We start from the raw sequence: 13,965 nt of genomic DNA on the forward strand, positions 1-13,965 counted from the left end.
CTTGCACCGGCACAATTGACCGAGCACAGTCTTTGCCTGCCCCGGTTACTTCACCAGCTTTGAGGGTGACATGACCGCTGTTGATGGAGGTCTCCTTCTGTTTTACTGGCTCAGTCGGCTTCACTTTGTCTAAATGCAAGATGGTGGGGTGCCTACCTTGACATTTCTCACAGGTCATCCTGCTCTTGCAGTCTTTACTCATGTGTCCTCTCAGAAGACATCCAAAACAGAAGCCTTTGGTTTTCAGAAACTCTACTGTGGCCACATGTGGCTGTGTCTTAAACTTCTGGCAATCCTTCAGCTGATGTTTGCCTTCACAGAATGCACAGGAGTCAGAGATGTTTTGATATTTGAATGTTTGGTCTTTTGCACATGTTCTGATGTCGCAGTCACCAGTCAACACTGCTACTGTTGTAGCAAAGCTACTGCCCTTGCTCCTTATTGAGTTTGGCTGTTTGGAAATGGCTGCTGCTTGGTCTTGTTGAGGTCTTGAATGTCACCGAACAGAGGGTCCAGCAGGATCTTGGCCTGCTTCTCCATAAAGGCTACGAGGTTATGGAAACGGGCTCTGCGACCTGTTCTTTCCAGGATATCACATGCAGTCGATCTCCACTTCTCTCTCAGTTTGTAGGGCAGTTTGGTAATAATCAGTTTCATGTTGGAGGATAAATCCAGCTCTTCCATGATCTTTAGGTCTTGCATTGTGTTACAACAGCCTCTAAGATACAGTGCATATCTCTGTAGTTCCTTTCCATCGTCGGACTTGATATTTGTCCATTTCAGGGCCTTATCCATGTATGCCATTGTAACTTTCAGGTCATCTCCAAAGTTCTCCTGTAGGAGTCTTTTAGCTTCGCGGTATCCTCTTGATGGATCCACATGGAAGCAGCTTGACTCTGGATTTAATGCACCCTCTTGCTGCTCTGATACAGTCACTGGTTCAACAGACTCCTGATCTTCTGCAAGAAATTCCTGTTCATCTGAGTCCTCTTGCTCTGCCATTAATTCCTCCCAATCCTGTACCTCTTCCAAGAAAATCTTCAAATGGTTTATACCATTCAACTTTGTCTATTTGTTTTTCCTGTTCAGGTAATACATTTTGCACAGCATCATGGGCATTCTTAAATTCTTCACAAACTGATTGGAAAATGAGAAAATGTTTCACAGCATCAATATCCTTTTCTTGCATTGTCCTTTTAATGTCATTCATTTTGCGTGTACATTTTGCTAATTTGCCTTTTCTGACTTTTTTCAGTTCCTTAATATGCTTGTCCATTTCAGCAGAATGAGTATCATCCATAGTGGCCATTAACATTTTTAGGCTTGAAGGACACGTTCAATAGGCCTTTAAATGCAGCGTGATTCACGCAATTTAAACAAACAATCAAAAGTTCCACTAATGAAACCCAAAACCGTATGCTATCAAATCAATTATTTCTAAATCAATGAACACTTATGTTTCATTCACGCTGGCATGCGTGAGCTTCAAAGTTTATATTTTAAAGTACAGCCAAGCACTTCACATGTAGCAGACGAGGTGACTAAAACACAATGTTACAACGTTGCAGTCTCAACGTTGAAATGTTTCAATTCAAAGCACGCTACACTGTATCAAACTTTCCCGACGTTTATCAAGCACTCAATCAAAGAGTCAACGTTATGCTTGTCCACATAAAACAATCAGAGTTCGGGTGGTTTATCGCGTTACTCACGACCCGACGAAAGTTTTCACCATCAGCAGCTTTCTCCAATGCACCAGGTGTCCTGATAACAGCGTTGAATGCGCGTGGTTTATCCTCCGGTGTCGGTAATCCAAGACGGAATGCTTTCCTAATCCTTGACGAAGTTTTTTTTTACTTTATTTTGGCAACTTGTCTCACCTTCTTATCAAGCCGCCGCGCGAGCCAGGCCGGGGGGATTTCGGACGCACGTTCAAACAAACTTAAATATTCAAATTCCAACAAAAATAGGATCTTCTATCCTTCTAAATACAACCTAAATATATTCCAAAGATGTATGCGTGTATCAATGTAAATGTAAACGAAAAGCTTCAATGTTGTTTTGTAAGTTGTTACTGTTCGTGAGTTTGTGTGTTCGTGGTCAAAAAACTATATCGCTCCCCACTGTGGCTAGCGCTTCTTCTCTAATGCGTTCACCTGCCAGGCCTCACTTCCTGTCTCCATATATAGGAGTTCCTGGTGGTGTCATAAAGCAAGTAAAAGTGCCAGCAGGGGGAGGTAAATTTCAATAAAATAAACTTAAGCTTAAATTGGCCCTAACACAGACGGTTGATCAGTTGTGCTCTAAAGAATGTTTTTATTTTTTAAGTTAAGCCTGTGTTGTGAACTATTTGTTTCTCAGCAAAAGCCATGATGAAACGGTAGCAAATAAATGTAAAGAGTCATATCATGTGGAGTTAATTTTTCCGTTCTGGTGCGTCAGGGTCTGTTCGCCCTCTCGGGACCTTTCTGATAATGACCGGCGTTTTATACATTATTCCATCGTTGGATAGTTCTGATGTTGCAAGTCAGTTCATATAAAGAAACTAATGCTATTCAGTAATCAAGTAACCTTGGATAAACTCTAAGCTCAGACCAAATTATTTTGTGTAAAAGTTAAAATACTAGTTATAACCAGCAGGGGGCACAACAATCTTTCTATTTACTTTGATGAATATTTGAACACTTAATTTTTTAGCAGATTTTCAAGAAGCTACACCACAGTATGTCTAGAGCAGAGATGGGCAACTTTGATGACAGAGAGGGCCACAGAATTTTCTTGTCGCTGTCAGAGGGCCAGATGTGATCAGGAGTATTAAAAATATATACACTAGCTTGTCTGCTGTATGTCTGCACGGTTTATTAAACCAACATCCATTAATTTAATATTTTCTATACTCAAATGCATTTTTAATATTGCTTCTATTCACCAATGAACTTGAAATAAACTAAAAAATATTACACCTTCACAATAAACCTTTTTCCCAGTGCAATGGGTAATAGTGACTCTTGTAAAAAGGCTCTGTTGTTAGTGTATCTTCTTAACCAGGGTTCCTACTCCAAGTCAAATGTAAAACTCCATGACTTCCCTGACAAAAATCCTGAATTTCAATGACCAATCCGGAAATTAAAAAATGGCCATTGAAAAAAACAGGTGGGGGTAACTACAACCACTCATGGAAAAAGCTACTGTAATAACTCAATAAACACCAATGCTGAATATAAATTAGGCCTAATGTATTTTGGCAAGACAATTTTAAACTCCTACACCAAAATTCCCTGATATTCCATGACTTTGCCCCCCAAAGATATAATTCTCTGACATTCCATGTCTGGAATAGACTTTATTAAAATGTTGATGGTATTTTTGAAATTCCATGACCTGTGCTTTGAGGTCGGCTACGACAGCGGCTCAAGCAGCTCCGGTGTAGCCTACTTTTAGTTATCTTGAGTGTTACGACTGATTTCGTTTCTAAGCATAGCTTTCCAAACACATAAGTTGACTGTGAATTGTTGAATTATGTGTTAAGATCAGCTGTTTCCCACCTTGTCTACGATTCTGAGTTTTCTGTTTAAACCATTCTCTGTATCTCTTCCTCGCTCGCTGGCTGTAGTGAAGAAAGCTCGACTCCGCTGGATTTTTTATATAGGAAGCGCCCCTATCGGTGGACCGTATCATTACAATAAGGATCCTGATCAGATGTGGTAAAAACACGTGAAACGAACATTTTAATGACATTTCAAAATTGATCCGAGGGCCGCACTGAGTGAGGAGGAGGGCCGCATGTGGCCCGCGGGCAGCCAGTTGCCCATCCCTGGTCTAGAGTCATGGAACAGAAAGTGAGATTCACATCAGTACTTACTCTCCACTGTGACAGACACTGTCGCCTCAGCAGGCATAGTGTCAGTTGCGATGTAACACCGGTATGTGTTTGCGTCTGAGAGTGTGACATTTCTGATCTTCAGTGAGAGGTTTCCTCTCTGCAGTTCCTCTGTGAACAGACTGGTCCTCCCTCTGTAGGCTGGGAGCTGCTGGTCGGTCCAGTCCTGGCGATTTTTGTGATGATGCACAATTTTAGTCCCAATCAGCCACGTCATCTCATCATCCACTGCACTGGTGCTGGAATTTAGGGAGCAAGGCAGGATCAGGTCTTCACCAACCACAGCGACTACAGGACCATCAGGACCCACCACCTCCACACCTACAGGACAGAAACAACACAACATGATCCATGACCTTCCCTACTGGAAAGAAACAACACACCAGGACAACACATCAGGACCAACCCACCTCCACACCTACAGGACAGAAACAACACACCAGGACAACACATCAGGACAACACACCATGACAACACACCAGGGGCCTGTTGCACAAAAGCAGAATTAAGACATCCGGGATAAGTTACTGAGCTGCGCTCAATGAATCCAAAACAAGAGCATACAGGCTTAATTGGTTGCACAACGAGCAAGCCAGGATGAGCAGACACGGATTCATCAAGCCAGGTGAAACCTATCCTGGATAAGTGCGCGCTCAGCCTCCCTCAAATAGACCCCACCACCGATCACAGATTTACTGATTCACCATGGCAACTAGACATAACTAGAGCGGCTTCATTGCTTCTTCTACGGTGTGAAGTAGGTAGATAGCCTTCTCACAACAGCAACACCTCTGTTAAGGAGAATATTGCAGCTAGTGCCGTGACCACCACGCGTGAAATGGTTAGGCACTCCCGTGACGTCACGTTGTTGCATGACCGGTCGGGAATGGCGAGTATGTAAAAGTTAATTAATGATCACAAACATTTAAATAATGACAGTGGGTCTAGGTATATGTGATAACAATGTGTAGTGGGCAGTGGAATAACTATTGGTTTCCGTTTGTGGTGACTGCTGACTGAGATAAGGGATGAGATTAAATAGATCCTAGAATTTAGCCTGGTCTGGAGCAGGCTAGCTCCACAGAATAAATCGTCATGGTGATTTATACCATAACATATCCTGCTGCCCCCTATCCTGCTTTTATGCAACTGGATCACAAATAAATTGAGCCAGGATATCCAAGATATCCCGGCTTAATCCCTTATCCTAGTTTTGTGCAATAGGCCCCAGGACAACACACCATGACAACACATCAGGACAACACACACACACACGTTCTCTGTACCTGCTGCGGTCGATATGATGCAGAGAACCAAGAGACTCCAGTATAAATCCTTCATCTTGGCAAGATGGCAGACAACCCAACGACCTGAAAAGCAAACACACACAGTACCTTCCATGAATATTACCATGTACTAGATCTGCAAATTACAAAATGCAGCAGTTATTACATAATGTGGTGTTGTTCCCTGATGCAGTGTAACAAGGTTCAATCATCTTTTCCAGTGTCATGTGAACACATTCCTAACTTTGGGGCCTTGCCCAACAACTCATATGGGAAAAGATAATGGAAAGGTGTTTACATGTGTGGTTTCAAATTTACAAACAAGAAAATCATGGAAGCCTGGAAATCTTAACATGATCCATCTATCTGTTGGCCCTTTTCTACATAATGTCTTCATGTAACTTCACACTGACCACATAGTGGGCTACCCTACACTACACTAGCGTCTCATCTACACACTACACTCCACTACACTACACCAGTGGTGGAATGTAACGAAGTACAAATACTTCGTTACTATACTTAAGTAAATATTCCACGTATTTGTACTTTACTTAAGTAGAATTTATAGTGCATACTTTTGACTTTTACTTCGTTACGTTTTACAGCAATTATCTGTACTTTTACTCCGCTACATTTTTACAACACCATCGTTCCTTTTTACGATACATTTTATGATCAGATTTTTTTTCTCTCTGACAAACACGTTTGTTTTACCAGGCGGCGGGGTTGCTACCACAGGTTCTGCAGCGCTACGTGCCCAGCTTCTAAATCTTTGAAACATAAGCTTCTAATCTAGACCAGGCAAAGCGTGAGCTTGTAGCCATCTGCATTCGGTAGGCTATATTCACCAGACCCATGGCTACACTGGACATGCAACTGTGTTCTGTGCCTTTCTCTGTCTGTTATCTGCAGCGTTAGGGCCTCCTCTCCGATGAGATTGCTCTCCGCGGATCAGCGAAGTTACAGGCTATGCCCATGCTTCTGTCACACGTCTGATCATTTGCGGCACAAATGAATGGTAGACTATTATAGAACCGCTGGCCGGAAAAAAACGTAGCATTTTCCAGATTAGAAAATATTGTCTTAATTGTGTGTGATCAAATAAAGATGCATAGCCTACAATTGGGGGGGGGGGTAGAAATGTGAGCGCTCATTCAATGTCTATGTGCGTCTGCGCAAGTGAAACTGAACCTAATCATAAAGACACCCTTCTCAGCAACTTTTCTGTTCAATCAGCAGAATTGGCATTACGATCCACCCGACGTTTCCCTGGTCTACCCCGTTAAACTTCAGGCTCTCGTGTTTTGCTGAATGATATACTCAGCAGATCACCAGAATTACAGTCTCTAGAATTGTAGGTCAGAATGTAAACTGGGCCACAGATGGTAAGCACAATTGCATTAGCTTAAAACTATCTGTCGAATATAGCCTAACCTAAAACTAGCTTAATTAAAATGCCACAGCCCATACTATTTTTTTTTTTAGAATATAGATATTAAGAGAATAAATCATTATGCAAATACTTTTACTTTTAATACTTAAAGTACATTTAAAAGCAGGTACTTTTTACTTTTACTTAAGTAGGGTTGTCATTGTGGTACTTTTACTTTTACTAAAGTAAATATTTCTCTGTGTATTTGTACTTTTACTTAAGTACTGAGATTCAGTACTTCCTCCACCACTGCACTACACTAACACATTGACCACACAGTGGGCTACCCTACACTACACTACACTAGCGTCTGACTAACACACTGACCACATAGTGGGCTACCCTACACTAGCGTCTCATCAACACACTAAACTACACTACACTAGCGTCTGACTAAGGCCATCCTTAAAAATATGTTCGTTTGCCGTAACCCGACCGACCCTGTCAATTTAGAACCGACCCAAATATTTATTTTTTTCCCCTTTTAGTCCGACCGACTTGCCGGTTGTAAACTTGCGTTAATACCGACCGATTGTTTTTTTTACTCTAAACAACCAATACAAATGCAATAAAATAATATTTCTTTTAGTAGGCCCAAGTATTGTGAATATAAATTGCCTACATGCAAACGTGTCTCAAGAAACCGCGGATCGACGAAAAAAGAAAACAAACGTTTCTGCTATCGATGTCATTAAACATGGAGCCCTACAATTAAGTGGTGGTATGAGCATTCATACCATATAGAGAAAATGAAACTAATCGATAACGTTGGTATCAAAGCTCCGCTTCAACCTGTTGGAAGGCTATTTATTTATTTAACGAAACTTAATAGAACGACGTTGTTTTTTGGAACTTCCTTAGAAACAGAGCAGAGACTGTATAATACACTGTATAGCATTGAGTATTGTATAGTCAAATTTCAATATAACGTGGCCAAGAGCTATTGTAGCCTTCTTTCTGGGTACATGTAGATGAGCCCTATGACCCAAAAGTCTGCCATGACCGGGCCTCAGGTCAAAGAAGTTTGAGAAAGGCTGGTCTATATAACCTGCATCAGAATGAGGTTTGCAATGGTGCGCCTGAAGGCACGGGTTGAAGACCCAGTCAGTTACGTCACGATATGCACATTTGTGTAAATTCATTCCTACGTAATCACCATGACCAAAATTGTACTTTTTTTTTTTTACTTTGAATCTTGAAAAAAAAAAAAAATATTGACCTACCTACCGACCCATTTTTAATTTTTTTTGGCTGTTACTGCAAACAAAAATATTTTTAAGGATGGCCTAACACACTGACCACACAGTGGGCTACCCTACACTACACTACACTACACTACCGTCTGACTAACACACTGACCACAGTGGGCTACCCTACACTACACTAGCGTCTCATCAACACACTACACTACACTCGCGTCTGACTAACACACTGACCACACAGTGGGCTACCCTACACTACACTACACTCCACTAGCGTCTGACTAACACACTGACCACACAGTGGGCTACCCTACACTACACTACACTAGCGTCTGACTAACACACTGACCACATAGTGGGCTTACCCTACACTACACTAGCGTCTCATCAACACACTACACTACACTACACTACACTAGCGTCTGACTAACACACTGACCACACAGTGGGCTACCCTACACTACACTACACTCCACTCCACTCCACTCCACTACACTAGCGTCTGACTAACACACTGACCACATAGTGGGCTACCCTACACTACACTAGCGTCTGAATCTAACACACTGACCACATAATGAAGCTGAAGTTGGCGGTGGAGTTGAGTTTAGATTCCACCTTAAACATTGTAGTTTTCTACCACCAGGGGGCAGTGTTTACCACATTTCCGAGAGGACACAGTAGCAGGCACTCTTCACAGACTTACAGTATCATCATTTCTCCTTTGATAAATCATGTCTTTTAGTCAATAAATCAGTAGATATCGCACATGTCTTTTATTCAATAAATCAGTAGATATCTTATTAAATAAATCAGTAGATATCGCACTTGTCTTTTATTAAATAAATCAGTTTTTATTAAATAAATCAGTAGATATTGCACTTTTATTAAATAAATCAGTAGATATCGCACTTTTATTAAATAAATCAGTAGATATCGCACTAGGACTACGAGTGCTGCTCGCTCTCTCCTGTTAGGCCGGGAGCCAGGTCCACTCCTCAGAATGTTTTTTTTTCTACCTTTTTTTCACTATTTTTTCCTATTATCTTATACCTTGGGCCATCACAAGTTGATAATGACCACCCACAACTCGGCCCCGTTTGGTCTCAGGGTCCAAAAAACACCCTTTTTGTGAAAAGCTTTTGGCGGAATGATGTAAGGTACTACAGCTACATATACAGTCGTATGCAAAAGTTTGGGCACCCCTTACGAAAACCACTGCATCAGTTTGTCACTTGCTGAGCTTTTGAAGCAGCAACTTCATTTTAACATTATGTTATACCTTAAGGTAACAGAAACATCTCAGTAGTAAAATAACTTTTATTGGTCCAACAGAAACATATTTATGTGCATTTAAAGAAAAATAGGCATGTGTGTAAATTTGGGCACCCCTAAGAAATAATTCCATTAATATTTAGTATTGCCTCCTTTTGCTGCAATAACGGCCTGTAGACGCCTCCTGTAGCCAAGGACAAGTCCCTTAAGTCTGGCAGGTGGTATTTTGGCCCATTCCTCCACACAAAACGCCTCCAGTTCAGTCAGGTTTCTTGGCCTCCGTGCGTGGACAGCCTTCTTCAAATACATCCATACATTTTCAATCTTGTTAAGGTCTGGGGACTGGGATGGCCATTCCAGAACATTGAACTTGTGCTTCTGCAGGAATTCCTTGGTGGATTTTGAACGGTGCTTAGGATCATTGTCCTGCTGAAAGATCCAACCCCGGCGTAGCTTCAACTTTGTGACTGACTCTTGAACATTCTTGTCAAGAATCTCCTGATACTGTAACGAATTCATGTGGCCCTCAACTTTAACAAGTTTTCCAGTACCTGTGCTAGCCACACAGCCCCATAACATGATGGATCCTCCACCAAACTTTACAGCGGGCAACAAGTTATTTTCATGGAATGCAGTGTGTTTTTTCCGCCATGCATACCTGTTCGTGTTATGACCAAATAACTCAATCTTGGTCTCATCTGACCACAGTATTTTGTTCCAAAATGCTTCTGGCTTGTCCAGATGTGCTTTTGCATACCTCATGCGACTCTTCTTGTGACGAACACTCAGGAAAGGCTTTTTGCGCATCACCCTTCCAATTAGCTCTTCCTGGTGCAAAGTACGCTGGATTGTGGAACGGTGAACAACTACACCATCAGCAGCCAGATGTTGTTGTAGTTCTCTGGAGTTGGTCTGTGGTTTCTCTGTGACTATTTTAACCATCCTTCGCCTGTGCCTTTCCCCTATTTTTCTCGGCCTACCACATCTTTCCTTCACACGGACTGTTCCTGTGGCCTTCCATTTCACAACTACATTTCTGACTGTGGAGACAGACAGTCTAAACCTGTCAGATAATTTTTTGTACCCTTCTCCTAATTACAGTGCATGAAAATGCACAGTACTGTTCTTCCTAGGCAACTTCTTCTTATTATTATTATTCCGCTTACCACTTTTTCCGTACGCTATTTCTCTTGAACAGTTTAACTTAGAAACTTCATTCAAACTTTGTTACGTAGGTCTTCAAACAGATCGGGTTGGTATGACTTTGAAACTTTTATACTTTTTAAACTATTAAAGAAAAACTTTTTAAAAATCCCCATAGACTTAAAATTGCCGATTGTGACATCATAATACGGCCGTTAAGCAATTAGAATCCTATGGCAGGTGTTCAGGCCACCTGCAGCCTCAGGCTTTAAGCATACAATCTGGGTCAATTAAGACTACACATCCTATTCAACTGTTTCCTCTGCCCAAAAGTTTCAAAATAAAAGTCCTCACTACAATAATCCACTGTTAAACAATGTAACCCATTAAACTACTGAACTTTTTACATTCAACTTTTAAATGGTCTACTTTTAAACTATCATTAAACTATCTATCTATCTATCTATCTATCTATCTATCTATCTATCTAACTAGCTGTCTATCAACAACTTTTAAACTATCTACATTCAACTTTTAAACTATATACATTCACTAGCTGTCTATCAACAACTTTTAACTTGTCATCAACTATGTCAACACTTTTCATCAACTATGACTCCTACCCACTGTAGCTAGTTAGCATGGTTAGCAAAGTTAACATGTTAGCATTGCTAACATTTTTAACAAAACTGCTAAAAATGATTAGCTAGGTTAGCTAAAGTAACATGGTTAACATAGTTAACATGCTAGCATGTTAGCATGCTAGTTAGCATAGTTAGCATAACTGCTAAAAATGATTAGCTAAGTAACATGGTTAGCATAGTTAGCATGCTAGCATGTTAGTTAGCATTTTTAGCAAAACTGCTAAAAATGATTAGCTCGGTTAGCTAAGTAACATGGTTAACATAATTAGCATGCTAGCATTGTTAGCATGCTAATTAACATAGTTAGCATAGCTACTAAAATGATAAGCTTAGTTAGCTAAGTCACATGGTTAACATAGTTAGCATGTTAGCATTGCTAGCATGTTTAGCAAAACTGCTAGAAAATGTTAGTTAAGTTAGCTAAGTAGCATGGTTAGCATGTTAGCATTGCTAGCACTGCTATAAAACATTAGCTAAGTAGCATGGTTAGCAGAATTAAAAATCTTAGCATAACTGCTAGTAAACATTAGAGCCATTCCAACTTTCAGTTATCACCATTAAATTATTTGAATATCAACATTCATTAAACTGCTAGAAAACGTTAGCTAAGTAGCATGGTTAACAGGTTAGCATTGCTAGCACTGCTATAAAACATTAGCTAAGTAACATGGTTAGCATAGTTAAAAATCTTAGCATAACTGCTAGCAAACATTAGAGCCATTCCAACTTTCAGTTATCGTCAAATATCTACCTATACACAGCCATTAAACTATTTGAATATCAACATTCATGCAACTTCCAGTCTGTCAACAACTTTTAAACTATTTACCTTCAACTTTTAAACGGTCTACTTTTAAACTATCATTAAACTATCTATTAAACTAGCTGTCTATCAACAACTTTTAAACTATCTACTGTCTATCAACAACTTTTAAACTATCTACATTCAGCTTTTAAACAGTCTACTTTTAAACTATCAACTTTTATTAAGCTATGCAACCACCATGTCTATCCTAGCATCACCGTAGTAACCATCTCTGTATTATCTGTTTTAACTATACATGATATTTTACATCACAACTTTAGCATTTTCATGCACTGGTAATTCCTTGGAATTGCATTTCTAGTTCATAATGTTGGATTATCTTAGCTTTCAGGTCAGTGGCGAGTTGTTTTGCGGTCCCCATGTTGCCACTCTCTAAGAAAGAACCTAGGACAAGCACAGCCAGCTATTACCTATGTTAAATAGCCTTTTTCCACCTGTCTTTGTAATTGAAGGTCTAACGAGCTAATCAAAGCAGTTTTGTGCTGCAACCTCTCAGCTATAAATCCGTACAGGTCTTGAAATGAATGCTATTAAAAGGGTGCCCAAACTTTTGCACATCCCATTTTTTGCATTTTATTTTATTATAATAAAACTATGTAATGCTACTCTAAGAATTTTGGTCTGGAAAACACTCAAACGTCTACATCTTTGTAGGAAAACAAATCTTGTTGCTGTGATCTTCTATTATAAAGGAAGAGCAAATTGTCATGAAATCTCAGAGGGGTGCCCAAACTTTTGCATACGACTGTATGGTCATATAACCCTAAAATTGTGCATGGTGTATCCTGACACATAGGGGGAAACTGGCAGAAAAGATTCTGGGGATTGCTGCCTTTTTGCTGTTGTTTGCACCCTCAACATACCCCAAAAGACAAAAAAATGTCTGTCCGCCTGACAAATTGTCATCAAAAGTGATCACTTTCAAGCATTTTATTGTATGCATCACTGCCTCAAAGGCACATGAAAAACTTCCCAAGTTTATAAGCTTCAATTTAAGTCCAAGATGACCTTTCTATCTAGAGGATTACAGCTGGTATAACCAAAGTTCTCCACTGTACCTCAAATCGGAGAAAACAGAATTTCCAAGTCTATAGAGGAGCCCTGTGGTCAGAAGGCAGCCTGGACATTTTCTGGAGTGAAACGCTTGGGGTGGAGAGAGTGGTGAGGGTGGGTGTCTGCATGCTGCCCAGGGCCTACAGTATGAGATATCTACAGGGCGGCCCTGTGGTCAGAAGGCAGCCTGGTCATATGTTAGGCCTGCTCGATTATGGCAAAAATCACAATCACGATTATTTTGGACAAAACCGTAATCACAAAATCGTAATGATTAACGAGTATTCATGGGGTTGGGGAGGGATACCTTAGCCTTACCTGTTATTTCCACCACCCCAGAAAAATATCTAATAGGCTATAATAAGGAAAATACGGTCGGAAACCAAGTGAAATTAAATAAAATAAGTCTTCTAGATGAGAGAAATCTAAAGGTCACCAAGCCCAGTCGCAGACAAGGCCCCACAAACTACCATTCACTCTGCTGCCAGGAAAGACACCCACCCCCTCACATTCCAGAAGGTCTCTAGGGCCTGTGCACTAGGGGCTGACTACCATTAAGACATCCTCACCGAGCTTGTCATAAAGCTCGTTTAAATGGTCATAAGACACCTCCTTGCCAGTTTGTTTGGTCTGTGCATAGTCAATGGTAGAGTAGGCTGCAGGGTGACTCCCTTGGCCTGTGCACTATGGCGCAGCTCTTGGCACTGTGGATTACCACATATTTAAACTTTCTGAGAGCAGAACAGAGCCCCAATGTTTACACAAAGCCTGGAAAAATACACAAAAATCAAGCCCAAACATAGTTGGGGTAAAGACAGCTCCGAAATCTATTAAAGGTCAATGGGTCATCCAGAAACATAATCACTCCTGAACTCATTTGTATCTACAAACAACCCTCATGATAATGACGGCATTAGCTTGGCCATACCTATCTACATAATTTCCTCAGGCTCTTTTCCTGATTTTTTTTCTGCATTCAGAATCAGTCCAATGGTCTGATTTACTTTTGTTTTCAATTGTGGGTGACTTAAAAATCTAAGCCACATGGTGGAATGTACTGTATTGTGAAGCTAAGTCCGCTCTCGCCCGAGTTCTGTTCCTTGATTTTAGTTCAACGTTTAACATGATCACTCCTCCCAGGCTGTACAACTAACTTCGTATTGGCTATGGTGGCTAATGTTTTACTGTGTCAATGGATCTCCAACTTCCTATAGGAAACGT

The 13,965-nt window shown here is 40.6% G+C and overlaps 1 protein-coding gene across 3 annotated transcripts in view; it reads right to left on the reverse strand.

Moving 5' to 3' along the window:
• The window catches only part of LOC121703889 (butyrophilin-like protein 10), a 43,666-nt gene that overhangs the window by 19,746 nt on the left and 9,955 nt on the right, over positions 1 to 13,965 (reverse strand). For all 3 annotated transcript variants that reach the window (XM_042084369.1, XM_042084367.1, XM_042084368.1), the window contains exons 2-3: positions 5,167 to 5,250; positions 3,863 to 4,201 (exon numbers count right to left, since the gene is read on the reverse strand). In XM_042084369.1, coding sequence (XP_041940303.1) covers positions 3,863 to 4,201; positions 5,167 to 5,221 — 394 coding nt within the window. In that variant the 5' untranslated portion in view covers positions 5,222 to 5,250. The remainder of the gene's footprint in view (positions 1 to 3,862; positions 4,202 to 5,166; positions 5,251 to 13,965) is intronic.

This window comes from Alosa sapidissima, chromosome 2 (assembly GCF_018492685.1).
Source record: "Alosa sapidissima isolate fAloSap1 chromosome 2, fAloSap1.pri, whole genome shotgun sequence".
Taxonomy (NCBI): Eukaryota; Metazoa; Chordata; class Actinopteri; order Clupeiformes; family Clupeidae; genus Alosa; species Alosa sapidissima.